This window comes from Hippocampus comes, unplaced genomic scaffold (genome assembly GCF_001891065.2).
Source record: "Hippocampus comes isolate QL1 unplaced genomic scaffold, H_comes_QL1_v1.1 scaffold91, whole genome shotgun sequence".
Taxonomy (NCBI): domain Eukaryota; kingdom Metazoa; phylum Chordata; class Actinopteri; order Syngnathiformes; family Syngnathidae; genus Hippocampus; species Hippocampus comes.
The window spans coordinates 317,496-345,463 of record NW_017805034.1 but is presented as its reverse complement, the minus strand read 5'-3'; the positions used below and the strand labels follow the sequence as shown (position 1 = coordinate 345,463).

At 46.4% G+C, this 27,968-nt stretch overlaps 4 protein-coding genes across 10 annotated transcripts in view; 3 read left to right on the top strand and 1 right to left on the bottom strand.

The window, feature by feature from the left end:
• The window catches only part of akap9 (A kinase (PRKA) anchor protein 9), a 41,091-nt gene extending 25,903 nt beyond the window's left edge, over window positions 1-15,188 (bottom strand). For 2 of the 5 annotated variants that reach the window (XM_019863438.1, XM_019863442.1), the window contains exons 1-17: window positions 14,943-15,187; window positions 13,003-13,254; window positions 12,369-12,413; window positions 11,817-11,882; window positions 11,232-11,375; window positions 10,459-10,614; window positions 10,109-10,306; window positions 7,128-9,680; window positions 5,994-6,047; window positions 5,181-5,295; window positions 4,727-4,925; window positions 4,241-4,292; window positions 3,325-3,618; window positions 2,040-2,297; window positions 1,281-1,363; window positions 868-1,037; window positions 329-462 (exon numbers count right to left, since the gene is read on the bottom strand). In XM_019863438.1, the coding sequence (XP_019718997.1) occupies window positions 329-462; window positions 868-1,037; window positions 1,281-1,363; window positions 2,040-2,297; window positions 3,325-3,618; window positions 4,241-4,292; window positions 4,727-4,925; window positions 5,181-5,295; window positions 5,994-6,047; window positions 7,128-9,680; window positions 10,109-10,306; window positions 10,459-10,614; window positions 11,232-11,375; window positions 11,817-11,882; window positions 12,369-12,413; window positions 13,003-13,254; window positions 14,943-14,990 (4,821 nt within the window). In that variant the 5' untranslated portion in view covers window positions 14,991-15,187. Of the gene's footprint in view, window positions 1-328; window positions 463-867; window positions 1,038-1,280; window positions 1,364-2,039; window positions 2,298-3,324; window positions 3,619-4,240; window positions 4,293-4,726; window positions 4,926-5,180; window positions 5,296-5,993; window positions 6,048-7,127; window positions 9,681-10,108; window positions 10,307-10,458; window positions 10,615-11,231; window positions 11,376-11,816; window positions 11,883-12,368; window positions 12,414-13,002; window positions 13,255-14,942 lie in introns of all 5 variants that reach the window. The other 3 variants (XM_019863441.1, XM_019863440.1, XM_019863443.1) reach the window with 3 other exon arrangements.
• A 1,635-nt stretch (window positions 15,189-16,823) lies between these two features.
• Window positions 16,824-19,273, top strand: mterf1 (mitochondrial transcription termination factor 1). Its single transcript, XM_019863485.1, has 2 exons — window positions 16,824-17,323; window positions 17,825-19,273. Exon 2 carries the CDS (start codon window positions 17,863-17,865, stop codon window positions 19,015-19,017), a length of 1,155 nt encoding a protein of 384 aa, XP_019719044.1. The 5' UTR covers window positions 16,824-17,323; window positions 17,825-17,862; the 3' UTR covers window positions 19,018-19,273.
• Window positions 19,274-19,413: 140 nt separating this feature from the next.
• On the top strand, window positions 19,414-24,169 carry dus3l (dihydrouridine synthase 3-like (S. cerevisiae)). 2 transcript variants are annotated; one of them, XM_019863455.1, is made up of 17 exons: window positions 19,414-19,966; window positions 20,072-20,166; window positions 20,401-20,650; window positions 20,728-21,079; window positions 21,209-21,276; window positions 21,480-21,569; window positions 21,647-21,688; window positions 21,767-21,919; window positions 22,049-22,165; window positions 22,230-22,295; window positions 22,383-22,493; window positions 22,695-22,791; window positions 22,884-22,959; window positions 23,152-23,340; window positions 23,412-23,540; window positions 23,747-23,815; window positions 23,990-24,169. In XM_019863455.1, the coding sequence occupies exons 2-17, from the start codon at window positions 20,087-20,089 to the stop codon at window positions 23,991-23,993; spliced, it is 1,893 nt and encodes a 630-aa protein (XP_019719014.1). In that variant the 5' UTR covers window positions 19,414-19,966; window positions 20,072-20,086; the 3' UTR covers window positions 23,994-24,169. The 2 variants fall into 2 exon arrangements, with proteins under 2 accessions (XP_019719014.1, XP_019719013.1); XM_019863454.1 differs by lacking the exon at window positions 23,990-24,169 and having other exon boundaries at window positions 23,747-23,937.
• A 658-nt stretch (window positions 24,170-24,827) lies between these two features.
• Window positions 24,828-27,855, top strand: LOC109512008 (zona pellucida sperm-binding protein 4-like). 2 transcript variants are annotated; one of them, XM_019863456.1, is made up of 12 exons: window positions 24,828-25,021; window positions 25,211-25,454; window positions 25,770-25,873; window positions 25,937-26,123; window positions 26,246-26,368; window positions 26,446-26,615; window positions 26,695-26,792; window positions 26,937-27,085; window positions 27,172-27,346; window positions 27,443-27,578; window positions 27,646-27,720; window positions 27,781-27,855. In XM_019863456.1, exons 1-12 carry the CDS (start codon window positions 24,890-24,892, stop codon window positions 27,787-27,789), a joined length of 1,602 nt encoding a protein of 533 aa, XP_019719015.1. In that variant the 5' UTR covers window positions 24,828-24,889; the 3' UTR covers window positions 27,790-27,855. The 2 variants fall into 2 exon arrangements, with proteins under 2 accessions (XP_019719015.1, XP_019719016.1); XM_019863457.1 differs by lacking the exon at window positions 24,828-25,021 and having other exon boundaries at window positions 25,028-25,454.
• Window positions 27,856-27,968: the final 113 nt, after the last annotated feature.

Genomic DNA, 27,968 nt, shown 5'->3' with positions numbered 1-27,968 from the left:
GGGGGGGGGACATTTTCACTTTGTTGAAAGGTCCTATTCTACAGTCATCTCCAGACTGGAAAAACCAATATCTGGGTTCAGACATACAGAGTATGTGGAAAAGTTCGAAAAGTACATTTGACGAGAAGCCTTTCGGTACCTGGTTGGTGGTGTCCGTGATAACCATCAGCATCTTCTCCAAGGCCGTCTGGGGGGGGGACATTTTCACTTTGTTGAAAGGTCCTATTCTACAGTCATCTCCAGACTGGAAAAACCAATATCTGGGTTCAGACATACAGAGTATGTGGAAAAGTTCGAAAAGTACATTTGACGAGAAGCCTTTCGGTACCTGGTTGGTGGTGTCCGTGATAACCATCAGCATCTTCTCCAAGGCCGTCTGCAGGCGACCGCTGATGCCCATCAGATTCACCTCATCCTCCGCCAGGAGTGGGCTGTCGCCAGACGAACACTTGGCGGGCTGACCTAGTGCGAGAAGAGATACGGCTCGTATCTCATCGTTCCGTTGATTTCCATTGTGCAAGGTGGTGGTATCGTGAATGGCTGGCGAGCAATGTCAGTGATCACGAAAGCTACATTGTCAACACCCGTGTGTGTGACAAGAGAGTCTCCAGAATTTCATTGTAACGATTTCAAGTTCTTGGGCTTATTTCCATTGTGAAAATATGGCAGTTGTCATTAATAATTGACAAGTGGAGGTCTCATAACATTCATTTGACTATGGATGACTTCTCATCAATCTTATTTCTACTACCACCTTTTTGAGGTGGTAGTTGGTGTATCAAGCACTATATTAAATTGCAGTTCCAGGATGTGGAGTAGTTGCCTCGCTATTCATAAGTTAGTTCGAGTTAAATGAGTGTTACGTGCCTGTGACGTGCGGCGTGGATGACGGGGCAGCCTGCAGCCCACCGCTGGAAGACGCATCCACCTGCAGACTTTGCATGTGGAGCCCCATCGTTTCTTCTGCCGCCGCCGTGGTCTTCAGGACGTCGGCCAACACGCGGCTGAGCCTCTCGTTGGTCCTGCGCAGGACAATTCTGAAATCAAAGTTAATACCGAGCTCAATCGTGTCATCCTATTATTTTTTTTCAAGGACCCCTTCATATTCCGAACACCAAATAAACACAGCGTACCGACCACGTGATGTGCCCCTAAATGAAGACCACAATGTCAGATTAATACAATAATCTTATGGGAGCTATCGTAGCAACAGCTCCAAGATCCCAGTTTGAGAACCACTGCGCTGGTAATTATTACATTAAAATTGATGTGATAATCACCTTTCGTTGTCCTTGTCTGTCGACTCAACATCATCCTCCTCATCCTCAACTTTTTCTTGACCATCCTCTTTCATCTGTAGCGGCTGCACGGGAAAAAGGGAGAAAACAGAAAGCAGTCCCGTCATCGTTGAGCGGCCCTGAGCGGTACTGTTGGCGACGCAAATTCAAATCAGGCCACCCCGTAAACAACGACCCTTACGACGCAAACACAGACGGACTTGAACGCCTTTGGATTGCGGTGAGACACTAGTTTCTTTGTGCCGCCATGGCAACAGGTGCAGCTGGGATGCAGCTGGGGGGGGGGGCGGGGGGGGGGGGGGGGGGGAAGAAAGCAAGGCAGCACCACCAACTGGAGAGATGATAGTAATGCGGATGGCTAACCTTTAGAGGAGCCCGATCCAAATCTCAGCTGTCTGTTTTCTCCACCACTTGCAGGGTTCTACTTTTTTTTTTTTCTTCAATAAATGACTTTAGCCTTAGCACAAAAAACGCCAAAAGGTGAGTTTTTCAGCAAATATTATTCTAATGCTGAATTGAGAGTGTACACCAAGTAAAATTTTCTGTGAATTTCGATGAAACCATCACAATTTAAGTCGATATACACCTCTCCAGACATTTTTATCTGGTGGTGTGGTGTGAGATTTTTTTTTCTCAACCGTAAAATATGTGCCTTGGCGCAATAAAGGGTGACAACTCTAATTTTCAATGTGTCTGTATTTGATGATTTACTGGAGAAGGTAAGACGTAAGCGACACTCGCCTTCTCCCCTGTTCTCAATTCAGCTCGCCGCAGCTTCTCCCGAAGCTTCCGGATCTCAGTGTCCCTGTCCCGCAGCTCCTTCTCCAGGCGCTCCCGCCCCTCCTTCAGCCACGCGCCCACAGAGACGGCCGCATCCTCCTCCGCGGCCTCCTCGCCATACGACTGGGTCTGCATGCCGGTGCTGGCCTGGCAGGAGAGTTTATTGATCCGGGCCAGCTCCGTCTGCTGCGCATACTCCACTGACATCTGGACAATGGCCTGAGGAGAAGACATTCATGTCGGAGATCCTTTTATTTGTGATGTAATGTGTTCTTTTACGACATCTTCCTTGATCAAAGGGTGGAAGAAAAATGTTGATGTGTTCCCCCTACTTCAATAATTAAGGTGGCGGTGCCTCTTTTAAGTTGAACTCATGCCTTTGACTCTCCCCTTGTTCTCTTAATGTTCATGGGAGGTCAACATTTTTTAAGAGCTGGAGAAACTTTGGATTTCATTTACACATTCAACTAATAGATTGCCATGCCATATAATTGACGGGAGGACATTGTTTTTTTGCCGTTAACATCAGGGATTGCGAGTGAGACAATTAAACGCAACCAACACAAGAAATGTTGCTGCGCATCGCATGGAGAAGAGATGAATTACTCAAAGAAGGTCAAGTTTCATTGAAAGGGGGGGGGGGGGCAAAAAGTAAACACAAATCCATCCATTCTCAGAGGAAAAAACCCACATGGTAAACAAGGACAACATGGAAACTCCACACAGGAAGGCCACGGCGACATCACGGTGCAATGCCAATTCAATACAAATGTAAATTGCTGCAAAAGCTCGATCGGGTTTGACAGCGCAGGTTGTGACGCTGCATTTAAATTGCACATTTGGGTCCAAATTGGATAAAACTTCATTTGATACAGCAGGGTTAACATGATATATATTGAATGCCGTTTCCTTGTTCTTTCAACATTTCTATTTTGTTGTCATCGCGAAATTTGTTCAAACAGATGTAGCTTTAGTTGTACCGGGCATATCAAATGACAGGAGACTGAAACAAAAAAATGGGGTCCTAATATTTTTGTAATTATTATTTTATTTTATTTTTTAAATGTGGTTGTACATTTAATTTTTTTGCCTGGCCCATCTGTCAGTTTTAGAAATTAAATGTAGTGCCGGAGAAGAGTTTGCCCAGCCCTGTTATAGACACGCAGAGCTCATTGGAGAGTAAGTCGGGCAAACGCAGGGATCCACACCGTGGCTACTTGGCAGCGATAACGTTACGATCACCTACCTTAGCAACTTCCACCTCCACACTCAGCTGCCCTTGCAGCTCGCCCTGCCCAGCAACACCCACGTTCTCCGAGGAGCTCGTTGCTCCTCCGTCGACGGCGTTGAGATCCCGTCGCTCGCCCTCGCTCTCCAGTTGTTGCCGCAGCCGAGTCAGCTCAGCCTCGTGCTGCTCCTTGAGCGCGGCCACTTCTTGGACGTACTCGTTGTACAGCGCCTTCCTCAGCGCCTGCAGCTTGGCGCTCAAGCCCGAGCGGGAGCCCGACGCCCACTGGGACAGCTGCTCCTCGCTGAGGTCCTGAAGAAGCGAGAACAAAGTAAGGAGCGTGTGGTAATGCGCGAAATAACAAAACCGCCCTTCAACTCTTGGATCAATACACTACGTTGTTTCCCCGTCTCGTGATGAGTTCCGAACATCAGACAGGAACTTTCAAAGTTATGAGGATGGGAAGAAAGGGACAAACTAAGAGGGAGGCTCGAGCTCCATTCGCGGCAGTGTACACGCAATACAGGCGGATTATGTAAGGTCCCACCCTTTTAATCATTCGATATAGGACAGTTCATCCTGCTGCTTCTGGAGCAAAAAAAAAAAAAAAGGGAGGGTGGCGGCGTTGGGGCAGGGGATATTTAGGGCACGTCGTGCCCTAAAGGCTGCTACCGCGTCCACTCAGACTTTCAGGCTCGCTTAGCGCCCGCACACCAATCAACTCCGTAGGAGGATATAATGATGTGACAAGGCTAGTAGGAGTAGTTGTTACGATCGCATGACTGTCCATGTTTTACGTTGTGTACTATTTTGATGTTTTATGTTAACTGTTCTGTAGAGCGCTTTGTCACAGCTGCAGTGAAAGCACTATGTGAATAAAGATGTATTGCAGTGGATTGTATATAAGGGCGAGATAAATTGAGGAAGTCAAAACCTTCAGCTCCTGTGGGTATTCCTCGCCATGCCCCTCGCTGGAGTGCGGGTCACTAGAAAACATGAAACACGGAAAGTGTAAAGTCGGTTGTGAATTCACAATTCGCATTCTTTGCTTTCTCGGTTGTTAAAATTCATTGCAGGCACATTTTAAGTGTTAAATTATTGAAAACTTCACAGATACATCAATTTAGTACGATTTGATTGCTCAGGCACTTTCGAACTGTGAGTAAAAAGAGGTCAAAAAGGCTCAAACAAGTGAAATGATGTAAGATAAAGCTAAATTAAATTATTGGCCATTCATTCTTATATCTTTTTACAATCTCATTTTGTTCCCAAACACTTATAATATAAATGATGCTATCGTTCAAACGTTTGGGGTGACTGAACATTTTCAAAGAAAAGCATATTTTGTTTCAATAACAATAAACGAATAAAAATAAATCCCTTATTCGGTTACTTTTTCCGGTTATTGCTGCAATCTCACCTGTCCTGGGCTTGCAAGCCCGAGAGCTCCTGCAGTTGGCGGCGGAGCATGGCAACCTCGGCGCCGCAGCGCTCCTCTGTCTCCGCGAGGCTCTTCTGGTATTGAGCTTGGAGGCGCTCCACCTCCTGCCGGTGTTTCTCCTCTAGGTGGCGATGTTGCTCCGCCGCCTCCGTCTTCACTCTTTGAACCTCCTCCGAATCTGATCGGCAAAAGTCACAATTCAAGACACAGCTTTCCCACTGAATTGCAGCTGACCTACCACTACTGTAAAGTATTTTCTATACACCTTAGACTTGTTGTTAAAGCAGGTTTTATTTTTAAAAAGATATTTCATGTCTCAAGAGCCCACATTTTCACTTAATACGTTTCCGGAACGTATGTCAGCGAGACATCCCTTCTGAAAATAAAAAAAAAAGCAAATCGCTCTCATTACACAACCACACCATTAGCTGACCTTGGTCACCGGCATCCTTCTGGTTGTCCGCCTCCTCCTGCACCAGCTCCAGCTGAGCAGTGTGGATGTGAGTCAAACTGATGCGCTTCGCCTCCAACTGCAGAGTGCACTCGCCCTTAGCACAGGAAAAAGTTGGCTTTTTTTAAAAATTGCGTCAACATAACTGCGGATGAGAATACAAAAATCACAGTTGAATACCCGCTTCCTTGCGGTTCGCTATTCATAAATTCACCTATTTGTGCTTTTTCTACAATGCTCTAAGCTGCAACAAGATGGCGCCTAAACTCTGGCTGATAGGAAAGTAGTAATCAAGGTCATGGTAGTTCTGCGTTAACATGATAGATCTCAAGTAAGAGACTCATATTTTTTTCAATAGTTAATCTTGGGTTGTTAGCGGAAGTTAAAGAGTCTTTGCCATATGTGCATTTACCGCGTCGACTGTAGATGTGCGCTTCTGCCCCATAAAAGAAATTTTCCGCTATTTGTGGCAGGGCTCGGTGCCTGTGCTTCACGAATAGCGTGGGTTTCCTGTCATGCAATTATGCAATTTTGCTCATCTCTGCTGATGAATCAATAGCGGTCATCGTGCAACGAATCCCACTTCAATGACAGTGGGCAGGAACAAGCCAATTACCGGGATGGTAAACATAAAGCAAGGACTCCACTCAATGTGATTTATGCATTAGAGCTCATTTCATCCTGGCTGAGTAATTATGTCACTGCTGTTACGCCGCCTTGTATTTCGGAGATGTTTCACTGGCTTTGTTAAATGACCACATTTGATAACCTGAGAAAATTATAATTTAAATTGACATGTTTAGATGTATGTGCCGCTGCTTCGGCAGGTCCGATGTCGGATGTGCTGACCTACCAAGGAAGAAACAAAGACAGCTTTTTCATACCAGACCAGACAAAAAATTTGAATCACGTAAAACAAGATGGAAACTCAGACAATATGTGAAACATGATGGAAACTAAAACAATGAGCTTTAGTTATTAGTCGTGATCATCTAGTGCTTGAAGGATAACCTCTGGCGGTTGCAATGTAATGTCTGAAAACTACGATGTTGAATCCTTTGTTGCGGTTGATTCGTCTTCTCTCTGCCACGCTACCTTTGCCGTTTTTTGTTTAACGGCTTATCAAGGCTTATTTAAACATTTTCCATTTTTTTTCAAGTCAGCCAAGACACGATTCGCTGATTTCTCCAAAAGTTTATCCCTACTCATTTATCCCTACTCATTTTTTTTTCCAACCACTATCTTGTGTCAACTCCTACAGAAATAATCCGATTTTGTTTCCCCAAAAGTTGGACGTGCGGTGATGCGAGGTGACCTCAACAAAATATTTGCAGCTTAGCGGCACGTACAGCGCGTAAAGGCGCATCATGTCTTTGGCAATGTTCAGCGCAACTGAGTGGATAGATTGCCCGCTACCGGCGCACTTCCTTTTATACGGAACACAACGTAAAAATAAAAATGAGTCCATTCATGTTGTTAGTTCCTGAGGGATGAATTAGGGAGTCGTCAGGTATAAATTGACAAGCGAGAGAAACTGACATTTCAAACTATCAATGTCAGCAATTAAAAAGGGGGGGCATTAATTGCTTGCTAGTTTTACTGTTGCACCACATCAAGGGTGTACCGATTGCTCTTCATTTCTTTTTTAAAATTTTATTCCTCCGATAACAACCGTCGCGCTTAAAGAGCCGCGCAAACATAAAAACAAAAACCTGTTGTGTAACTCGCTCTTACGAGTCTTGCGGCAACCGGGGCGCCTTTACGGTACTCAAGTGCCTCCCCGTTAGAGGAGCATCAAGTCCGTTTCCGCGCAGCAGTAAGTGGAGAATATGATTTCTAGAAAGGCCTTTCATCATCATGTCAGCAAGTGAATCCGAGGGAAGAAGGCAGAGAGGAAAAAAAAGGCTGATGCAGTGAACGTATTTCTACCTGTTTGCTGGTGCCATCTCCCTGGCAGCCGTCAGCCACATCGACGCGAACGTGGCTCTCCGTCTGCATCGCTCGTTCTGCAGCACTTGTAGCTCTGCTTTCTTCTTCCTCCTCCTCCTCCTCCTCCTCTTCCACCACCTCCTCCTCCTCCCTTTGCCTGGCTGCCTCTGAGGAGCCGCCGCTGCTCACTCTGCGCTCCTGCTTCAACCTCTGACGCCTCTTACGCCGGTTGGAGCCCGAGGCGCCGGTGGCGGGCTTCTGCGGCGAGGCTCGTCCTTCGACGGGTCGTTCCTTCGGGGGCTGGACGTGGGAGGGAGAGGGTCGGGAGAACCCGCGGAGCTCCGAAGTCCGCCGGATGCCGTCTCGCTCAGCTTCTGCCGCCTTCAGGCGCGACTGGAGAGCTTCAACCTCTCCTCGTAGGGAGCAAATGTGTGCGTGCTGGTCCTCTCCTCTTGTTGTGTTCACCTCGTCCAGCTTTTCTTGCAATTGGTCAATTTGATTCTCCGCGACCACTAGTTGCTCCGTCACTTGGGAAAGCCTCACCGCAAGGCTTTCCTTCTCGCTCATTGTAACGTTCAGCCTCTCCGCGAGTTTGGCGGAGTCTTTTTCCACAGCCTCGGCGCACCTTTTGACATTTTCGCCTTCCAGGTCAGCGATTTTGGCCCGCAACTCAAGCGCTTCCTTCAGTGTCCTCTCCTCCAGTCGCGTCTTCGCTTCAAAAAGGCAGGAGTACTCCTCCTTCAGTTCCTGGTAGTTGACTTCGAAATTCTTTTCGGCAAAGGAAAACGTGGTGCGTTGCTTTTCGATCTCCTCCTTCAGCTGAGCGGAGAGTGTCTCCATTTCCACCGCTTTCGCGTCATTTTCCCGCTGCCGCGCTTTCCATTTGCTCTCCCAGCTTCGATCCTTCTCTTGAAGAACCTCCATCTTCTTCTGCAAAGTTTGGATTTCGCTCTCCAGCCTGGCTCGCTGCTCTCCTCCCTTCCGCAGATCTTCAAGCTCGACCTGAAGCTCCCGCAGCTGCCGCACAAGCTCGTCCTCTTTGGAGCTGTGCAAGGCCAGCTTGAGATCTTCCTTGAGGCCGACGATCTGGTGCGAGAGCTCCTCTCGCTCGTTGGAAAATGCAGCCTTTTCCTTTTGCAACAAATGTAGCTGGTCTTCGTAGGTGAGGCGCAGGTCATCCAGGGATCTTTGGTGTTTGCTGGCAGCTTCGTTCAGGAGGTTCTCGGCGTTGAGGAAGCTCTCTCGACGGAGCTCCTCGCGGAGATGCGTCAGCTCCTCTTCGTGGCTGAACAGAAGCTGTGTTCGCAGTCTCTCCAGCTCGGCCTCCTGCGACTCGGCCATGCGGTCCAGGACGGCGTCCTTCTCCCGTTCCAACATCTCCAGCTTGATCTTGTAGTTGGTCGTCTCCGACTCGTGCTGGGCCTCGGCCTGCAGCGCCGCCTCCCTAGCGGCGGCCAGCTGGCGGCGCAGGTCGTCGGTCGTGTCCGAAAGGAGCCGCATCTCATCTTGCTGGCTCTCCTGCAAGACGAGAGTATTGGACACCAGCTCGGTTTTTTCCCTCGCCGAACGGAGCTCGCCACGGAGGCTCTGGAGCTCGGCCTGGAGGTTAAACCTTTCCCGGTTGAATTCATTTGTGGATTCCGCTAAGGTTGCTTGAAGCTCCTGAATCTTCCCAGTGAGAGTTTCCTTGACGGTGGAGTTTTGAGCCGTCAGAAGCTCCGCTTCGGCGCGGTGCCGCTCCACCTCAGCCTGATGTCGCTCCATCTCGGCGCGATGCTGCGCTGCGACTTGCTCCATGCGCACCGTGTTCTGCAGGTTGAGCTCCTGCTTCATGTGGACAATCTGCTGTCCATACATCTCGTCCAGCTCGGCCCTGAGGAGATCCAGCTTTCGGACGGTGTCCTCTTGCATTCTTTGGACGGCGTCACCCTCGGACAGGCTGTCCCGGTGACAACGCCTTTGCAGATCCTCGACCGTTCCCATGAGCTGCTTAATCTCATCAGAAGACGTTCGCTCCCTCCGCCGGGAGCCGGCGAGCTCACTTTGACAGCTGTGTAGGTCGCCTCGCGCTTTTTCAAGGTGCGATTTACAACTCTCCATTTCGCCTTTACTGCATTCTAAATCACGCTTGGCGTTCTGCAGGTCGCCCAGGCATTTCTCGAGCTCCGACTCCTTCACGGCCACTCGCTGCTGGAGAGCCCGCACGCTTTGCCGCGATGACTCAAGCTCATCCTCGAGCCGGCTGAAAGAACAATCCCGCTCGGAAATGACCCTCTCTTGCTCCGCTATAATCAGGTCCTTCTCATCCGACACCTGAATGTCGTTCGCCGATTGTCCCAAAATGGCAATTTCCTCTCGGAAGAGGTTCAGAGACGCCGTCTGCTCAGACAGCAGCAGGTTCTTCTCCTTCAGCGTGGTGGCGAGAGTCTCTTCCGCTGCTCTCAGTTCGGCAAGAGACTGATCTTGATTCATGATGACCTTTTCTTTCTCGGCGAGGAGCAAATCCTTCTCATTAAGCCTTTGTGTGAATGATTCCTCCGATCTTCTCCCTGACTACAATAACAGTCGGGTATTAGACATACAAAAGAAACACTAACCATTCATTACGTACCTCCGAAATCCTCAGGCGGCACTTTTTTTTTTTGTTCACAAGCGAACGTTAACTTGCTGCTAATCAAACAGCTTCAACCTACCGTGGCACATAAGCGGCCTCAAGTAGAGAATTTTGTTTCGTTTTAAACTCCTTTCGCACCTGACATACGGTGCTTAGCAAACAAGCTCCTGATGTGTTGAACTGTGGCCTCTTTCAATTTCAGTGAGTTGCTGACATTTCACCATTTTGAACAGAAACGATTACGTTCAAACCAAATTCACATTTGTGCACGTCCGTTTCCAGAAATAAATACATTTTTATAAAGGCCACCATTTGAGGAATCGTGGGAATCACTCCCGACAGGGAACAGAAAGATCATGGAACTGACCGACTCCATGTCGCCGATTTTCCGTCGGAGCTGACCGATGAGCTCCAGCTGCCCGTCGCTCTTCTCCTGGTTTTTGACGGCTTCCATATTGGCCTCCTCCAGCTGCAGCTGGTAATGCGCCAGCTGCTGCCGAGCCTGAAGAAGGTCCGCAGCCGTGCTGCTGTGGCTGGTGTTCCGCAGGGTCTCGCCGGCCTGCAGCTGTAAAACGACTGTCGTCGTCATCAGAAAAACTTTCATCTGTATTTATGTATCGAGGAGGCATATTATGGAAAATGGATCAACTTTTGAATGGCCTGGGTACACATAATTGACTCGGAAACAAAACAAAACGTGCCCAATACATCTCCCACCTGCTGGAACTGAAGCTGCAGTTTTTGGCTCTGCTCCGTCAGCGCCAGGAATTCTTTCATGATCTCATCTTTCTCCTCGCGAGCTTGCTGGAGGTTCGCGGTGAGCTGGGTGATGATGGCGTCCCTCTGCTTCAGGGCGGCCTCAAACTCCTGCAGCTGGGAGCAAAACGTGAGGGATGAGGGCAAGCAAAAACAGTGGAGCTCACTTTGCGGACGTGGGAGGCATCCACGATTGTGCTTCTTTTAACTACCGGTAGCTCCTTTTGGACTTGCGACGCAAATCAGACGAGGACAATGGATTATGTCTTGATCTTGAAACAATTTTTGTTTGGTTCTTTTCAATGAAACGTCAGGAATGTTTCAATTCACTAAATCGGATTCAGGGATGCTATGGTCGTTATGTTTACTTGTCATTAGGATTATGAATGCAGCTGGGAGCAAAACGTGAGGGATGAGGGCAAGCAAAGACAGTGGAGCTCACTTTGCAGACTTGGGAGGCATCCACGATTGTGCTTCTTTTAACTAGCTCCTTTTGGACGTACGACACAAATCAGATGAGGACAATGGTTTATGTCTTGATCTTGAGACAATTTTGTCAATTCTTTTCAATGAAACGTCAGGGATGTTTAGATTCACTAAATCGTATTCAGGGATGCTATGGTAGTTATGTTTACTTGTCATTTGGATTATGAATGCGTCCTTGAGGGAAAAAAAAAATATTGTAGCCTAAGGGGTCCTAATCATCATATGTTTCACATTTAATTGCTATTTACCTTCTGTACACCCTCTGTTCCAAACTCAGCTCGTATTTCCTCAAGCTCCTGACTCAGCTCCTCCACTGCCCGCGTCTTGGCTGCAAGCGCCTCCTTGACGTCCTGTATCGCGCTTCCCTTCATCACCTTTCGCTCTGCCTCTTCCTGAACAAGCAAGAGCCATGAGAGCGTGTGCAGCTTTCCGCGAGACGCGCGAAAAGGAGACAAGAGGGCCTTTAAATAACACCCAAGCGCTGCAGCAGTAGGCTTGAAAAGCAGAGAGCGGTGCTGAGGAAGGAACGTTTGGTACTTGTGTTGGAAATAAATGTCAGAATTCACTAAACTCAAAGAGTACTAGGTTTTTAAAATGGTGCTCGGAATCGGTTGTATTGATCAGCACCTCCATAAGCCAAGCAAAAGAAAAGGGTGTGACCTTGGGGCGTGCAACTATCACCAAAGCTGCATGTAGAAGAATTTCAAATGTTAGGACAGAGTCAATACTTGGCGCGCGGGGAGATTCTGAATATGTTAAGCGAATGGAGAGTCAGCGGCGGGTTCGGCCATCAGGGTCCAGGAGTAGAGAGCCGCTTGATCGGATTACTGTACCCAAATAAAATCCTCGGAGGAGGACGTCATTAGATTGGCCGTCATCTCACGGCAGCCGTTGACCTGTTAAGTCACAATGCGTCGGCCAAAGAGGAAAGAATCACATGGATGAGTGCGAATGGAATTGGAAAAATCTCCTTCAGGGGAATAAAAAGGGTGATAGTATGTCCATCTCTGGGAAATAGATACTTTCAAGCAGTGATTCCAAACCAAGGTGCAATGAAAGATTATCAAACGATCCAATTCCACTTAAGTGGCCAAAAATGATTGACGACAATTAATAGCTATGCTAGCAACATAGGCAGAACCGTTGAACGCTCTTCCGCTAGAGGGCAGAAGGCCTCTCATTAATCTATGTTATCCCCTTTTGTGATATTTTTCTTTGGTGGTATGCAATGAGATTTTTGGGGAATGACAAATAAGCGTCTTGGTTGACTAAAGGTTGGGAAACACTGCTCTCAAGCGGGGAACACACATATCAACAATCAATTGATCATTTGACATATAATTCCTTGACTATGATGCCCACCGACCGACTTGCAAATGTCTTACCTCAGAGGAATAATCTTCTGCCGTCGTTGACACTTCGCTCTCGGGCTGAAGCACAAAAAGTTTACATTTTTTTTCATTGCGTTTCACAAGATTGTAGCGACGCATGATGAAAGTTGGATGCAAACGAGCCAACAGCAAAACATTAAGATAAGATAAGAAAACCTTTATTAGTCCCACACTGGGGAAATTTGCAGTCTCGGAGAAATAAAGGCAAATAAATGTATTGAACTGCGATTAAAAAGCACTGAGGCCACCGGAGTTGGTCAGGACTGTGTGTTTCCATGGCAACCGCTGCTTTGTGAGCATGAAACGCACAGCACATGGAGTCCGGCGACAGAGCGCGTAATAATGGCACAAAACACGCTCGACAACAAATAAGAATCTTTTGCTGTGGAAAGGCATTCATGCTACGGGTTTTGAGAGAACAAAAAAAAACCGTCCTTGCGTTTTGCTTTGGGTGTTGCTGAAGGCAAGGACTTAATCCGACAAAGACAATTAAAAAGCTCCTGTTGTGTGGCATCAACAACCAAAAACTTCAAGATGTCCACTCAATTTTATGTTAACTAGTGAAACTGGCGTTTAACTTTCCAGGAGATGTCAGGTGCTCGGGCCTCAAGAATCAATTTGGACATACCTCGATAGTGTACGTCTGGTCATGCTTGACAGTCTCCCCGCTGCGTAGTGTCTTGGAGAAGCTCAGCTCAGCAATGGGCTGTGCCTCTGTATTTGCTTCCGGCACTCCATGTTGGTCACCGACCAACTCGTCCTCCCTGCCCGTTGAGCGATCCGGCTCCACGCTTCCCTGCGAGTCCTCCTCGGACTTCTTTTTCTTCTTCTTCTTCCTCTGGGAATCTGCGTGAGCTTTCCGTTGACGGTACTCGGCCAGCTGCAAAAAGAAACAGACATGTTTGAAAAAAAATAAATACAAGGATGTCTGTGGACATTTTTGCGCACGTTCATCCCGTAAAAAAAACAAATTAACTTACTCTTTGTCTGCACAGTTTGGGGAAAGTCAACCGAAACATGTCATCGTCCCTGTTTGGAGCATCCATGTAACATGCATCGCATGTCTTTTGCTCTCCCAGCAGGTGCTAATCCTGACTAAAGGATTAAACTTCAAACCATGTCAACGATCAGTTTAAACTGCCCTGAATCTCGGCAAGAATCTTGATCCTCTTTTCAAACGGACACTTTCAAAAAATAAATAAATAAAAAGAAAATCACTCAAATTACACTCACTTGTCCATTGTTTTTTTTGTGTCTACATTCCGTCCGTTGCTGAAGACGCCTTTAATGCTGAACCGACATGTGCGCCAGCTAAGACGTCCGTTTAACTGAATTAGATCACTTGAAACGAGGGACACCTAATCCGCAGCGCTCTCCAACCAGATTTCAGCGAAGACAACTTTTTCAGAGGGAGAGCAAGAGAAGCGGCCACGTCGGAGCCATAACAGAAGATGTCCCGGCTACTTTGTAAATGCTTTTTAAGGTTGTCTTTTTGAATTACGTGAAGCGCATTCAGTTACGTTGTGTTTGAAATGCGCAAGATAAATAAAACCGCCTTAGCTAGCCCAAAAGGTAATTTCAGCCAATTTGTTTTGTTTGTACGCAGAGGTTTACCTGTTGTATGTGCCACAGGTGGACATACAGGTGGTACATGAAGCTAATGTTGCGAGCTTCAGTTAGAACTCTAGTTTGATGGATTCAAATCTACAAGGCGCTAGTGTGCAGTCGGGGAAACTTGGCTTTTGATGAGCTGCTTAGCATAGCGAACTGGCCTACTTGGCCGCGCTGGTGCTGGGGGTGAGAAGGGAAGAAGGTGTTGGCAGAGGGACATATGGGAGTCTGTGGAGAAGTATCTCCATCTGGGCCAGCGCTAACCACGTAGGGTAGCAACATATGCTGTCTGGACATATTTACAAACATATTTGAAAGCAGCATCGTGTTGTAAAATGCACAGCAAAAGATTGAAAGCACATAGAATCAATACTTGGGGAGGGAACTTTAGTTCCCAGCTGTGTTCCAGTGATTAATTTTCGATTTCCTCTCAGCATTGGAAGCAAGGCACAGTATATTATAATCAATTTGCAAATGGTTGGAGCACAATAGGTTTGTAGGCATGTATACTAAGTGGGTAATGTAATTGTGACCTAATTAGCAGGGGTGCAAATGGACAGAGCAAAGGCAGCACAAGTCTGGAATGGGGGGGATTTGTGTCTTGTAAATCCTGTTACACCTGCCTGCCAGAGTCCCGACAGGGGAGGCGTCGGAAAGCCTCCACTTACTTGCCGATAATGTACTCACTTGAAGCACTCCAGTTTTAAACAAACAATGACGTTTCTCATGCAGAATGACACTAGCGTGTACAATGTAGGGAGCTAGTAAAGGTTATAGGCAAACCCGCTGTCAAATTAGGAGCGCACGTTAGGACTGACAGCTGTGTGTGTGTGTGTGTGGGGGGGGGGGGGGGGGGGGGGGACAACTGACAGACCACAACAAGGACTTTTAAAGCAAAAAGGCAGTTGTTAAAAGAGTTATGCTAACAGTGTGATACCACCACCGGAGGAGTCATACCTTCGCTTTGCCGGTCTCGAGTTTCTTTTGCCGCTCCTCGTCTTCCATGTTCACCGTGGCTAAAACAAACGGAGAAGGGATCACAGACGGTGCATCAGCACCGGTGGTGAAGTGTGTGGGGGCCGCGCCGGCTTCCAGTCGGCCGCCGTTCGCATTCTCTCAGGGATTGCCTCCTTGTTGGCAGTCGGCGGCCATGTTGTTTTCCACGTAAACGTGACACCCCGCGCGTGATGACGTCTGATAGGTGGCCTGAAGCCACGCTCCCTGCATTCCATCGGTGATGCCTTCAAGGACTTGGAGAATTGTTGTAAATAATGAAAGTTTATACAATCAAAGATGTTGACAACAGCTGCCAGGATGCTTACAGGTGGCAAACCATGACAAAGTTGGCCCTCGTACACTGTTGTCCTGCCCGTTTCCCATCCCTCCCCGTTTCAACACACCTGATTCAAATGACTATGCAGTGTATGCATGCATATAAAATTAAATATAATTTAGTTGCAGATTCGAGCAACAAACTTGACACATACGCGCATGATTAATTGTACTGATTGCAGTGAAAGTAAATGTGTTGCTGTTTTGGGCCGCACTTCTGGAGGCACAGTCAACTACTACTATTGAGGAATGAAAGAGATGGGACAGTCACATACATCACAAAGACAGAAATCAATCCTTCAAGCGTGAAACAGATCTGTGAGGAGTACACAGGTACATTGCGTCCTACACACTAGTTTTTCTGCTTTAAATGCAACTAATGGCCCATGGGCCATATAGGCCCAAGAACATCTCACATGAAATGTTATGAAAAGCCATATAACCTACGACTGCTCACAAAACAAAACATTTTGATCATGGGATCATAATTTGCTATGCACTTGATAGTGTGGCCATCAGGCGGACTGCTCACATCCAAAAGTGCCAATACTGGTCAATGTGTTCTTTGTATTATTTGAAGGGAAAAAAAGAGAAAGATGACAAAATATATTTCAAAAAAAAAAAAAAAAAAAACATGCACAGAGTAGATTCTATTAGCTGGCTTTTCTTATAATTACCTTTTCTCCCATCCCACTTCATTTATGAAGTGATGAGCACATTGTTCTCCCACCAAAATGACTGCTGCTGTTTCTATGGTAACAGACAGAGAGCTGTCCCAGTTCGAAGGGCTGCCTTTTTGTTACTTTTTTTTTTTTTTTTTTTTTGAAGAAAATGTTGACCCCCCCCCCCACACACACACACACTCTGGTCAAATTACACCTATGAGAGATTTTGCAATAGTCATCTCGAGAACGTTCTGTTCCTCTGCAACGTACCCGCAGTGGCAGATGAGGAGGACGAGGGCGCTCTGTGTCTTCTGTTGATGGGAGTGGAGCAACTTATCGTCTGACAGATCTTGAATTCCACCCATCTTCTTTTAGACATACTGTGTCTAACTTGATGCCACCTGTGTGAGCAGTTAGTTTTTGTGCCACAGGAGCAGAGGGAACTACTGGGCCTCTGAAAGTTTAGGCTCTGATCTGAATTATTCATTAACCGAGGGAGTAATGTGTCAGCAGCCCTTAAACATGAGCAGCATAAAATTTCGACAGTCAGATCAGGATTTAAATGCATATTAAAGGAAATGAGAGTATTGTGTAATATGATTGTAAAGTTTTAAGGCTGAGCTAGTTAAGAAAATAACCCCCCAAAAATTATCATAGAAACATTACACTCTACACTTGGAAGCTCTGGTTCTGCAGGATCACAGAGGATAAAAGCAGAAAATTCATCCTGGTATACTCTTTGTAATTGCATGTGATGACGACAATCATAACAGCTGCCTATTACTTCATCTTTACATATTTTTTTAATCACCCTCAGGAGTGAAAGCTGTTTTGCATTATGAATAGCTTGTGCTTCGGTTAAAATATTCATAAGTGGAGGCCCTCATCACCGTTGAGAGCCAAAGGATCAGTCTGTCTGTGTGGCCTGTGGCCAGCATGAAGGGAAAAAAAAGACTGCATTGTTTTTGATCGTCGTACAACATTTCTTAGTTCAATGTTGATCATTATGGTACGACTTGGAGAGTCAAATATTTTTTCGAAGTAGTACTTTCTGTAAAAATGTACCCTCCGAAAAACTACATGTTTTTGGGAATGTGGGCGCACAAGAGAACAAGCAAACACCACGAAGGAAGCACTGTTATTGTAGATAGTCGTGTCAATTTATTCCATGCCACTCCATTTCAACCTTCTGGTCGGGTGCTAAATAATGAAAGGCAATCACAAGATGGCGCTAGCTACATCGCTGGTAAATAATCATCCAAGAAGAAGAAAAACCAACGAAGAAGAAAAGACTCCAAAAATAAATAAATTTCAAACTGTCATCGTGCTTTATCTCAGGAGGTATGTCTGTTATAATGTTATAATAAAAGTTTTAACGTTGTCAATATATTTAAATTCTATCTCTCGCTAATCACTTGTTATATTTCTCCTTAAACGCTTACGTTTTGTACTCGTAATATGGGCCTCAAAATTCAGTGCCGTTTAAATTAGGCTTGTTTCATTGAGACACAACTAGATGATAAACGTGAATGATCTTATTCTAATTACCTTACTGTTTACATGGAATTAAATCAAATCTCGCCATAAAATATCAAGTATGATACTGAACTACTTCAGAATTTACTCAGGCGCAAAGGAAATAAAAAATGAAAGTCACTTAAAGGAGACACAATAAGTTTTGTTTGAACATTTATCACAGTCCCCAAGTGTTTAAATGTAACAATTTAATGCCACTGTGCCTCTAAATATTGCTGAGAGCCAAGCTTTCACATCAGTTCTAATTTCTTGGGATGCTTCTGCCTGCATTTTTATTTATAGTAAGTGTGATTATGCTATTTCCAGGTCGCATGATGCTTGCAAGGATATCACGCTCTTGAAAAATGGCTTCTGGGTTCAAAGTTTTAAAAGGACCTCACGGATTATCCACTCTTCAACAAGCCTTTAAATGCATCACAGTACAGTCTGTGACAGGTTGCCCTCTCCAGAGGTTTTACAGCGTGACAGCGAATGAGAATGGTGCCAAAGCATCTGTGAACGCTGAGAACATGTCTCTTCTGGAAAACTTGAATCTCTTGGGGGTGGACGTGAAGATGGCACGCCAGCGTCAACCCGGCGTTCTCCGTAGGATCTTCACTAATGAGCAAGGCCTGGCTTCGTTCCTGCAGGGCAAAGGTGCCAGCCGCCAGACCGTGGCCAGCATCATATCGCGTTACCCTCGTGCCATCACCCGCTCCCTGGAGCATCTGGAGCAGCGCTGGCAGCTGTGGAGGAACATCTTCCAGACCGACGAGGAGATTGTGGCCATCCTGGACCGCTCACCTGAGTCTTTCTTCCGCTCCAGCGACAACAACAACTTGAAGAAGAATATAGCGTACTTGTCTTCGCTGGGGCTCAGCAACAAGGACCTCCATCGGCTGCTGGCCACTGCACCTCGCACCTTCTCAAACAGCCTGGAGCTCAACAGGCAGATGGTGGAGTTCCTGGAAGACGTCTGTGTGGAGCTAGGCGGGACTGGTCCCAAGGAGTTTGCCAAAGCGATCATCTCCAGAAACCTCTATGTTCTTATCCGGAGCACAAAGAGAGTCAAGGCCAACATTGATAACCTGCGAGCTACTCTGAAACTGAGCGACGCAGAGTTTCTGACAGCGCTTCAAGGGCCGGTTGCAAAAATCCTGGACCTCTCCAACGAGTACTTGAAAAATAACTTGGCCATCCTTCAGGGGAGGCTGATTGCGCTGGGCTCTTGCGAAGAGGATGTCAAAAAGCTGATCATCGGCTATCCAATGGCTCTGTACATTGGGGCAGTGACGCTGAGCACAAAACTGGACTGTCTCCTTCAAGGAGGAATCACCATGAAGCAGATATTGGACAGGCCCAAGGTGTTGGACTACAGCACGAAGAATGTCGCTGCCAGACTCGAGGAGCTTCGTGGGATCAACTATGACTTCAAAGCGAACGGGATCGGCATCCTGGACTTGAGTCGGAAGCGTTTTTCAGCCAAGATCGAGAAATTAGTCACTTCCACTGATGAGTAAATGTAGCTTCTTGTGTTCATTCAATGTTGTTGTTGAAAGTGGCTTCCAGTTCATTTCACCAAATTCTCTTTCTTTATGTCATTATATACAGTGGGTGACAGATTCCACAGATAAAAAAAAAAAAATCAGGTGACTTCATGAATAGCGAACCGTAAATATGCCGGGCATTGCTCTATATCATTAAGATAAGCACATTCATCATCAAATGAGACTAAGAAGACATCAAGACTATTTATAATAAAAACCATGAAATCCCCAAAAGTGATCCATATTGGTTCTTGTGAGACTTCAGCTCAGTAAGCATCCAAAGGATTAACGGCACAAGTGCTGTACGTTTAGCTTTTTTTTTTTTTTACTGTGTTTGTGTTGTTGTTAATTCATTTCACATTATAGTGTATTATTTCTTTGGGGGATTTTTTTTTTAAAGAGGGCAACTTCATTTAACCAGCATTAGTTTAATTTTTTTGGGCCAAAGTCTTTATGAAAACGTCTGAATATGGCTTCTGCTGGCAATATAAGGTAAACAAATCATTTACACAAACATATTTATATTATTTACATTACGATTTCTATAAGGAAAACGTCGCTTTCTACTTTCGGAACACTGTTTTTCAAGTCAACCCAGGATTTTGATGATGTTATACGGCCCCTCCTGAGAGCTTACGCCGGACCGGAACGATTGTTCTTCGTTTGTCATTTCCGGACCCTTTTAAGTGGTGTACTGTCGCCTCTTCACGCTTTTCGAATACTGGTCGCTTTAGTTGCATATAAATACTACGTCACAATAAACACACAGAAATAAAACGATTTTCCTACACTTGGCACACGCACTGGCATTAAGACATAGCTCATGCTAGCTGTCGATTGTTTCAATTGTGATATTGACTTCGCGTTAGCCGCTAGCATACACTGATTAGAAGACGCCAAACTGTCAACACCAGCAAAACCAGTAAGTAAGCGCCACGCCAGTTGCTCACCATGGATCAGCGTATTCATGTTCCTCTCGTGATATGTACACTTTGGAACGATAATAATGCATGTCCCGTCTTAATAGTTAACAGCAGATGTGATGGAAAAAAATGCAGAGGAAACAACAGCTGCAAAGGGGACAGAGGCTGTAGTAAAAGGTGAAGCAGCCCTCAAACCAGAGTGAGTCATTAAACTATGAACGACTACCAAACTGGCTGAGTTTTGTTTGTCAGTTGAATATACAATATCTTGAAGTAAGTGTCGGAGTGCCATGCTGTCTATCTAATAGAAAGGTAGTACTTTGCTGCATCTAAAGGCACCTAAATCATTTCCATGAAAGTGGAAATTTCACCATCATCCTAACTGTGAAACAGACTGAAAACCATCCTCCCTCTCCGTTGCTTGCATTTACAGATTTATCACCAGCAAAGAAAAATTCCATGACTTTCTTGACTCCGAATGGCAAAGCTCAAAAGGAGGCGAGAACAAGTTGTCTGAGGACCCATCCGAGGAGCCCGAAATAAAAAGGGTGAAATTGGACGCAGAGGAGATCAACAAAGGCGGCAAGTCGTCCGGTAAACGCCTGAGGGGGCAGAACAAGTCAAGGCCGCACAAAAAACCAACGTCGTACGATGAAAAGAGGCTGTGTGCCTCTGTTATTCAGGTAAGAATTTTAAACGAGATGTATGTCCATATGTTGGAATGAAACGGTCTCAACGGTCATCTCTCCGACCTTGTTAGGGCAACCGGGAATGTCCCTATGGCGACAAGTGCCACTTCTACCACAACGTCGCTACCTACTTGGCCAACAAGCCCCCCGACATTGGCGAACGTTGCCACATTTACGACACCTTCGGGAAGTGCACATACGGCCTCTCATGTCGCTTCGCCGCGGCGCACACCACAGCGGAGCTGACGAGCGCCGAGAACGCCGACGTGTTGAAAAGCCACGAGGGCCGCGTGCCGGTGAGGAACAGCCTGAGCAAAGAGCTGCAGAATCGTCTGAGGAAGCATTCAGTTGCATTCGACAAGTCGGCGGAGTACCTCAAGACACTTAACAACAACAAAGAGGCAAAACAACAACAAGGCAATGGTAGGGAGACATTTTAGTTTGTTGAGCATACAGGGCAGCAGTTTTCAAAGCCGGACCCAAAAGGTTTGAGAACCGCTGACGTGACAAATATTCATAAGACCCATCTTAATCGTTTAAGTCGTTTTCCAGGCGCCACTGACTTACCAGCAGGTCCACCGACCGAGACAATGTGTGAATCTACAGATGTAGAAACGCAGGTAAAAAAAAAAAAAAAAAAAAAAAGTACTTTACATCACAGAAATGCCTCTTTTCAATATTTCTTTTTAATTTTGGATGCAGCACAACTAAGTGTTGGATTCACACTGCATCTTGAAGTCTCAGTCTCCGATTGTCTATTCACATATTCAATTTGACTGCGTTTACACTGACACCACGTGAACCAATTATTTTTTTTTTCCAGGTTAACTCGGACAAGGCTTGCGCCGTGAGGACTGTCGGCCCGTTGACCGACGTGGATGTCATCAAGTTGCGAACGTGTGAGAAAAAACAGGTATCGTCCACTCCCCCGGAAATAAACTATCAAAGTCAAAACGAAGAGGGCTGAATGAATGTGTTTTGTCCTCAAAGGTGGACTTTCGAGATAAACTCTACCTCGCCCCGTTAACAACCGTAAGCGCCGCTCGAGTGAAATTTTCACCCATGTCACTGATGCAGCTGCTCATTGTGCGCCTCCGTTTATTTCCTCAGTGCGGCAACCTGCCGTTCCGCCGCGTGTGTAAGCGTCTGGGAGCGGACATCACCTGCGGCGAGATGGCCATGTGCACCAACCTGCTACAGGGTCAGCAGTCCGAGTGGGCTTTGCTCAAGCGGCATGAGAGCGAGGATCTCTTTGGAGTCCAGGTTCGTTGGCAGTCCAGAATTGCGATAAGCGCAATAACCCCCCCACCGCCCCCTAAAATGGCCGCCTCAAATCAAAATGGCAGACTTCTCGTGTCTTTGCTGGATGGTTGAGTCTGACTTGGTCGTTAGGTGGAAGGCTGCTTCCCTGACACCATGACGAGATGCGCCGAGCTCATCAACAACAGCACACAGGTGGACTTTGTGGACATTAACTCAGGGTGCCCCATCGACCTCGTATATAAGAAGGTGAGGATTTTTGCCATGGTGTCCCCCCCAAAAACATGACTCACCCTTTTTCTTTGCTGCTCAGGGCGGAGGCTGCGGCTTGATGACGCGCACCCGCAAGTTTGAGCAGATAGTTCGGGGAATGAACTATGTGAGTGTGCATGTTTAAAATGATTTTGTGCAGTTTTGGAGGAAACATTTTTTGTTGTGTTTTCCTCTCTCTCCATCTTTATTCTAGGTGCTGGATGTCCCTTTAACAGTGAAGATCCGCACCGGCGTTCAGGAGAAGAACAACATCGCGCATAAACTCATCCCCGAGATGAAAAATTGGGGCGTCTCAATGATCACGGTAATTATTTTTTGTTCTCGAGATTAGTCCGCATACGAGTTCTGGTCAATAAAGAGTTAACAAATGTTTCAAAATTGGCACTATCAATTACTGGCATAGATTGATGAGCAAATATATTTCTTTACCTGGTTAAAATAAAAATAAATAAAAACAGCACATTGCCCGCCTAACCTGTTTTTCGTCCTCGCGTTGTTCATCTAGCTGCATGGCCGCTCCAGAGAGCAACGCTACACCAAGCTCGCTGATTGGGACTACATCACCACCTGCTCCAAGCTAGCCAGCCCCATCCCACTCTTTGGTATCATCAGAATGATCAATAGATCGGAAAACATTGATGCATTTTTCAGTCACGCAGAACAACGAATGAAAGTTTCTGCTGTCTCGTCTTAGGAAATGGCGATATTCTGTCCTACGAAGATGCCGCGAGAGCCAAAGAGACGGGCGTTTCTGGAATCATGATCGCAAGGTTGGTGTATTATTTTATTAGTGCCGTTTATTAGACGCACTCAACTGCAGAGAGTACCCGGCTGTTATGTGTGGCGGCGTTTCACGAGAAGAATTTTGAATTGTTTAACAAGTCGTAAAATAGATGATAGTTCAATCAGCATCATCATGTAAATCATAAAATGGACGTCGTATAATTCCGATCACTCACCAGGGGTGCTCTGGTGAAGCCGTGGCTCTTCACAGAAATCAAGGAGAGCCGTCACTGGGACATCTCGTCGGCCGAGCGTCTGGACATCCTCCGAGACTTTAGCAACTACGGCCTGGAGCACTGGGGATCGGACACGCGTGGCGTGGAGAAGACGCGCACTTTCCTGCTCGAGTGGCTCTCCTTCATGTGCAGGTGGGACGCTGGCGTCACGCGCGGCCGTTTCACGTACGAGCTTTTTAAGATGGGGCAAAAACGTGTTTCAGGTATATTCCGGTGGGGCTGCTGGAGCGAGTGCCCGTGAAGATCAACGAGAGGCCTCCGTACTACATGGGGAGGAATTACCTGGAGTCGCTAATGGCCAGTCAAAACGTTGGAGACTGGATCAGGATCAGGTGAGCGGCGGACTCGTCGCGGGACGCCTCCTTTGCTCTCTCACTCAAAGATCCCGCGAAATTGTCACATCAGAGCTGCAATAGGAGATCGAAAACGCATCTGTCAATGTTGTCTTTTTTAGGCAGCGTGAAAGGGGCTGTGACTGTAATCCGTCAGTTTTGCTTTTCATGATAATCAGCTTTCAAATGTTTTCTTTGTTTTCCAGTGAAATGCTGCTTGGACCAGTGCCCAAAAACTTCAACTTTTTGCCCAAACACAAAGCCAATTCATACAAGTGATTTATTTATTTTTATTATTATTATTATTTTTCCCCCGACAGAATAAGCAAACCCTGGCTTTGAGTTTTTTGGGGCCGAGGCTAAAGAAATCAAGTGTGCGGTGTTTTGAATGATAAGAGAAATTATGTTAATTTGAGTTTTGGTACACTACACAAAGCCAATTCATACAAGTGATTTATTTATTTGTATTATTATTATTTTCCCCCTGCGGAAAAGCAAACCCAGGATTTGAGTTTTTTTGGGGCCGAGGCTAAAGAAATCAAGTGTGCGGCGTTTTGAATGATAAGAGAAATTATGTTAATTTGAGTTTTGGTACACTTGTACTGTGTAATAAAGCCTCACTGAAAATACCAGTGTCACTTGAATTCTGTTGCTAATCAAAACAGCAGCACACAAACAATCTCTTAAATGAATTAAAGCATAACGTTTTTCCCCGTGCGACTTTAAAGATGCTTTTGAATCATGTGGAGTGCCGTGTTGTGTGTTTATATTCTACTATTCCAGTTCCATAATCAATCTTACTTTACTTCCTGTCTAATCAAATTTGTATTTCAATAATGCATGAGTCACTTGGGTTGATACAAAAGACGGCACTCGATAAATATTTAAACATATGGTATCACTGAAAATACCAGTGTCACTTGAATTCTGTTGCTCATCAAAACAGCAGCACACAAACAATCTCTTAAATTAATTCAAGCATAAAATTTTTCTCCGTGCGGCATTAAAGATGCTTTTGAATCATGTGGAGTGCCGTGTGGTGGCTCCACAATGTTGTGTGTTTATATTCTACTATTCCAGCTCCATAATCAAGCTTACTTTACTTCCTGTCTCATCAAATTTGGATTTCAATAATGCACGAGTCACTTGCGTTCATACAAAAGACGGCACTCGATAAATATTTCTACATGTGGTAAGAGATGTGATTGACATTGCACACCTGACTCTTAATTGGTTGGGATTTGACCAATCAGAAGTTAGCAAGTGGGATCAATTAAGCACCACCTGGGGCAAAGCGCCAAGGTTGCAAAGATTCTGCCGGCTCACGCTTGTTTTCTACTGGGGTCCAGATGGCTCACCTGTGGCTGCTGATGGCCCTGAGCTGGGGTGTTCTGGTTTCGGGGTGGGAACAGGATCATGAAAGCTCACTTTCTGAAGAACTGAAACCTGAGAGTGGGACGTTGGATGACGACGACGGCGGTGCAAAGCGCCAAGGTTGCAAAGATTCTGCCGGCTCACGCTTGTTTTCTACTGGGGTCCAGATGGCTCACCTGTGGCTGCTGATGGCCCTGAGCTGGGGTGTTCTGGTTTCGGGGTGGGAGCAGGATCATGTAAGCTCACTTTCTGAAACACTGAAACCTGAGACTGGGACGTGGGAAGATGACGACGGGAGCGGCAGTGAATACAACGAAGGCGCTTTTACTGATTTTGAGGAAGTGGAAACATTGGAGCCCGATCCCGGAAAACGGGATGGGGCAACGCCCGTTGCAACCCAGGAAGAAACAATCGAACCCTCTTTGAGGATCTGGACGAGCACCACTGAGCCAAGTCACAGCGGTTTCCGAGTAACGTGCGACGACGAAGGCTTTCGGATCATTCTCCCGGCCAGTCAGTTCCGCGACGTGAAAGTTTTGAGTAGGTTCTCGTTTCTTACGAGTGGTCATCAGTCACCAGAGTGGAAAGTGATTTCAAATCTCACAAGGCCCGTGTGCAAAAAGAACACAGCTTTTGGCTTTACTGTAGTGACTGATCCAACACTGACAAATAATCATGCGCATGTGTCGTCAAAGGAAAATGCTTTGAAATGGCTGTCCACTGTGGTGGATTTTTTCACATGGAGCGTGTGTGTGTACAAGAACAGCTTTTCAATAGCTGGCTGCCATAGTGAGCTTCTCTCACCGCGTTCAACACTACAGGAATCAGTTCAAATAAATCCCTGCCTTTCTCTAGGCGCTGAGCACCCGCAACCTGCCGATCACGCTGGATGTGGTCTCAACGCGAGCCGCTTGGAGAACATCTTAACTGTTCCTTTCACGGGATGCCACGTCGAGAACGTGAGTTGTGTGAGTTGTCATTTTCCTACACACAAAGGGACTGAAATGCCAAATGCCTTCCAGACAGATAGCTACAGCCTGCAACTGTTGTACGAGGACGAGCTCGGTGAGACCCGAGTCACCACGGTGATGTGCCACACTGGTCGGGAGTCCACACCCGGGCCAATTCCTCGCTCTGGCATCCCACCCGGTACCCCTGCGTCACGGTGCCGCACGCCGCCGCCACCGCACACGCCGCCAAGGGCACAACGTGAGTGCTCGATGACACATGACATCATGCAGAATGAGATCCTTCGGCGGGGGGGTCTTCTCTGCAAGGGGGTCCCTGGACCCAAAACGTTTGAACACCTCTGATTTAATATTTGACTTCAGAATGTGCCGTGGCCCCTGAGGAGCGCCTGCCCTGTGGCCATTCTGGAATTTTGCCCTTTAATTGTGAGGCCATGGGGTGCTGTGTGAATCCAACTAGGGATAAATGCTTCTATCCAATGGATGGTAAAGTTTTTTTTTTTTTGGGGGGGGGGGGTCACACACACTGTTCACATTCTCCATTAACTTCAAATTTTCCCCAGAGTGCACGGTGGACCTCCATTTTGTATTCATCATCCGCTCCACATACGCGTCCCTGCCTGTGGACCCCACCCAGCTGGTCATTCCCGGAACGGACTGCAAACCCGTTGTGGTGAATGCCGACTTTGCCATCTTTAAGTTCAAAGTCAGCGAATGTGGAACACGCACTTATGTAAGTTGTCACTCATATTCGCATGGGGAAAAAGCAGGATTGGACATTGCTTTGTCCTGCCTCAAAAATTAACTTTCAGGACATTGGCATGACGAGGTTCTACCTGGCTGAAGTCCAGACTCTTGTCCGAGCTCTCAACCTCAAGTACGGCATCATCACAAGAACGGATCCATTAAGGTTATCAATATTAGACAATTTAGATTTTTTTTTTCTTCTTTTCACCAGTGGTCCTGAAACATTTTTGACATTTACCCCCCGCCCCCTCTTTTTTGATGCATCACCTATTGCAAATAAATTGTTTGAGCTTACCTTCAATTTTAGGTTCTTGGTGGAGTGTCGCTACAGTTTGGCTGCTCACGACCAGCAGCCGTTCGCCAGCGCCGGCTACATGGTGAAGATCCCAAGTCGCAGCCTGCCGACAGCCATCCCCTCGGATGGTTTATATGGCGTTCAGCTGAGGATCGCCACAGGTTTGAATTAGGGGCTTCGATTCACATGACAATACTGTGATGTCATTGTGCGGCGATTTATCACAATGTGCTTGATTCCAAAACAGACGAGACCTTTTCATCTTTCTTGCCTTCTTTCCCGACATTGCGGTACATCCTGGGCAAACCTGTGTACCTGGAACTGAGACTATTGTCACCCAAACCCGATGCGACCATTTTGGTCAAGTACTGTCTGGCATTCCCTCGCTCGGCAAAGAACGCCCTGGTGCTCGTTTACGAAGGGTAAGCCAGGACCTCAAGCCACCTACTTATATTTTATCTTACAAAGTGTCTTACTTTATGTTGTCTTATGAGGGATGTCATGTTTTCTGAATGTAGGTGTGCCAATCCTCATGACCCAAATGTGGCTATCCTGCAAATTAGCAATTTGCCCCAAAATCGCCATCAGAGGCATTTTGAGGTGAAGGTGTTCCAGTTTATGGATGTTAAGACTAAGCGGTACCTCAATGAACAAGTGAGTATCGACTCAAAGGTCAAACGGCGATCCTTGGGAAACTTCATACCTTACTTTGACCCCGCAGATCAACTTCATGTGCTCTTCGGAGGTTTGCAGGTCGGACGAGAAGACTTGCGAAGAGCGCTGCTTTGATGGAAAAGTGAGATTTTAAATGTTGCATGTTAGTGTTGTAGTATCTCAATGTTTCATTTCTTTGCAGGTGCCATAAGGACTCATAGCATGCGTACACAAACCGAAAACATTTTATTGTACATTAAACAGACTGCCCAATGTATCCTGTTGTTGTGCATTTGTTTCCTCGCACATCATGCAACAAGAAAACGTCACCAGTCATTTGTGAATGAAAACTATTAGAAGGCTTGCATACAGACATGGCTCTTATGAAAA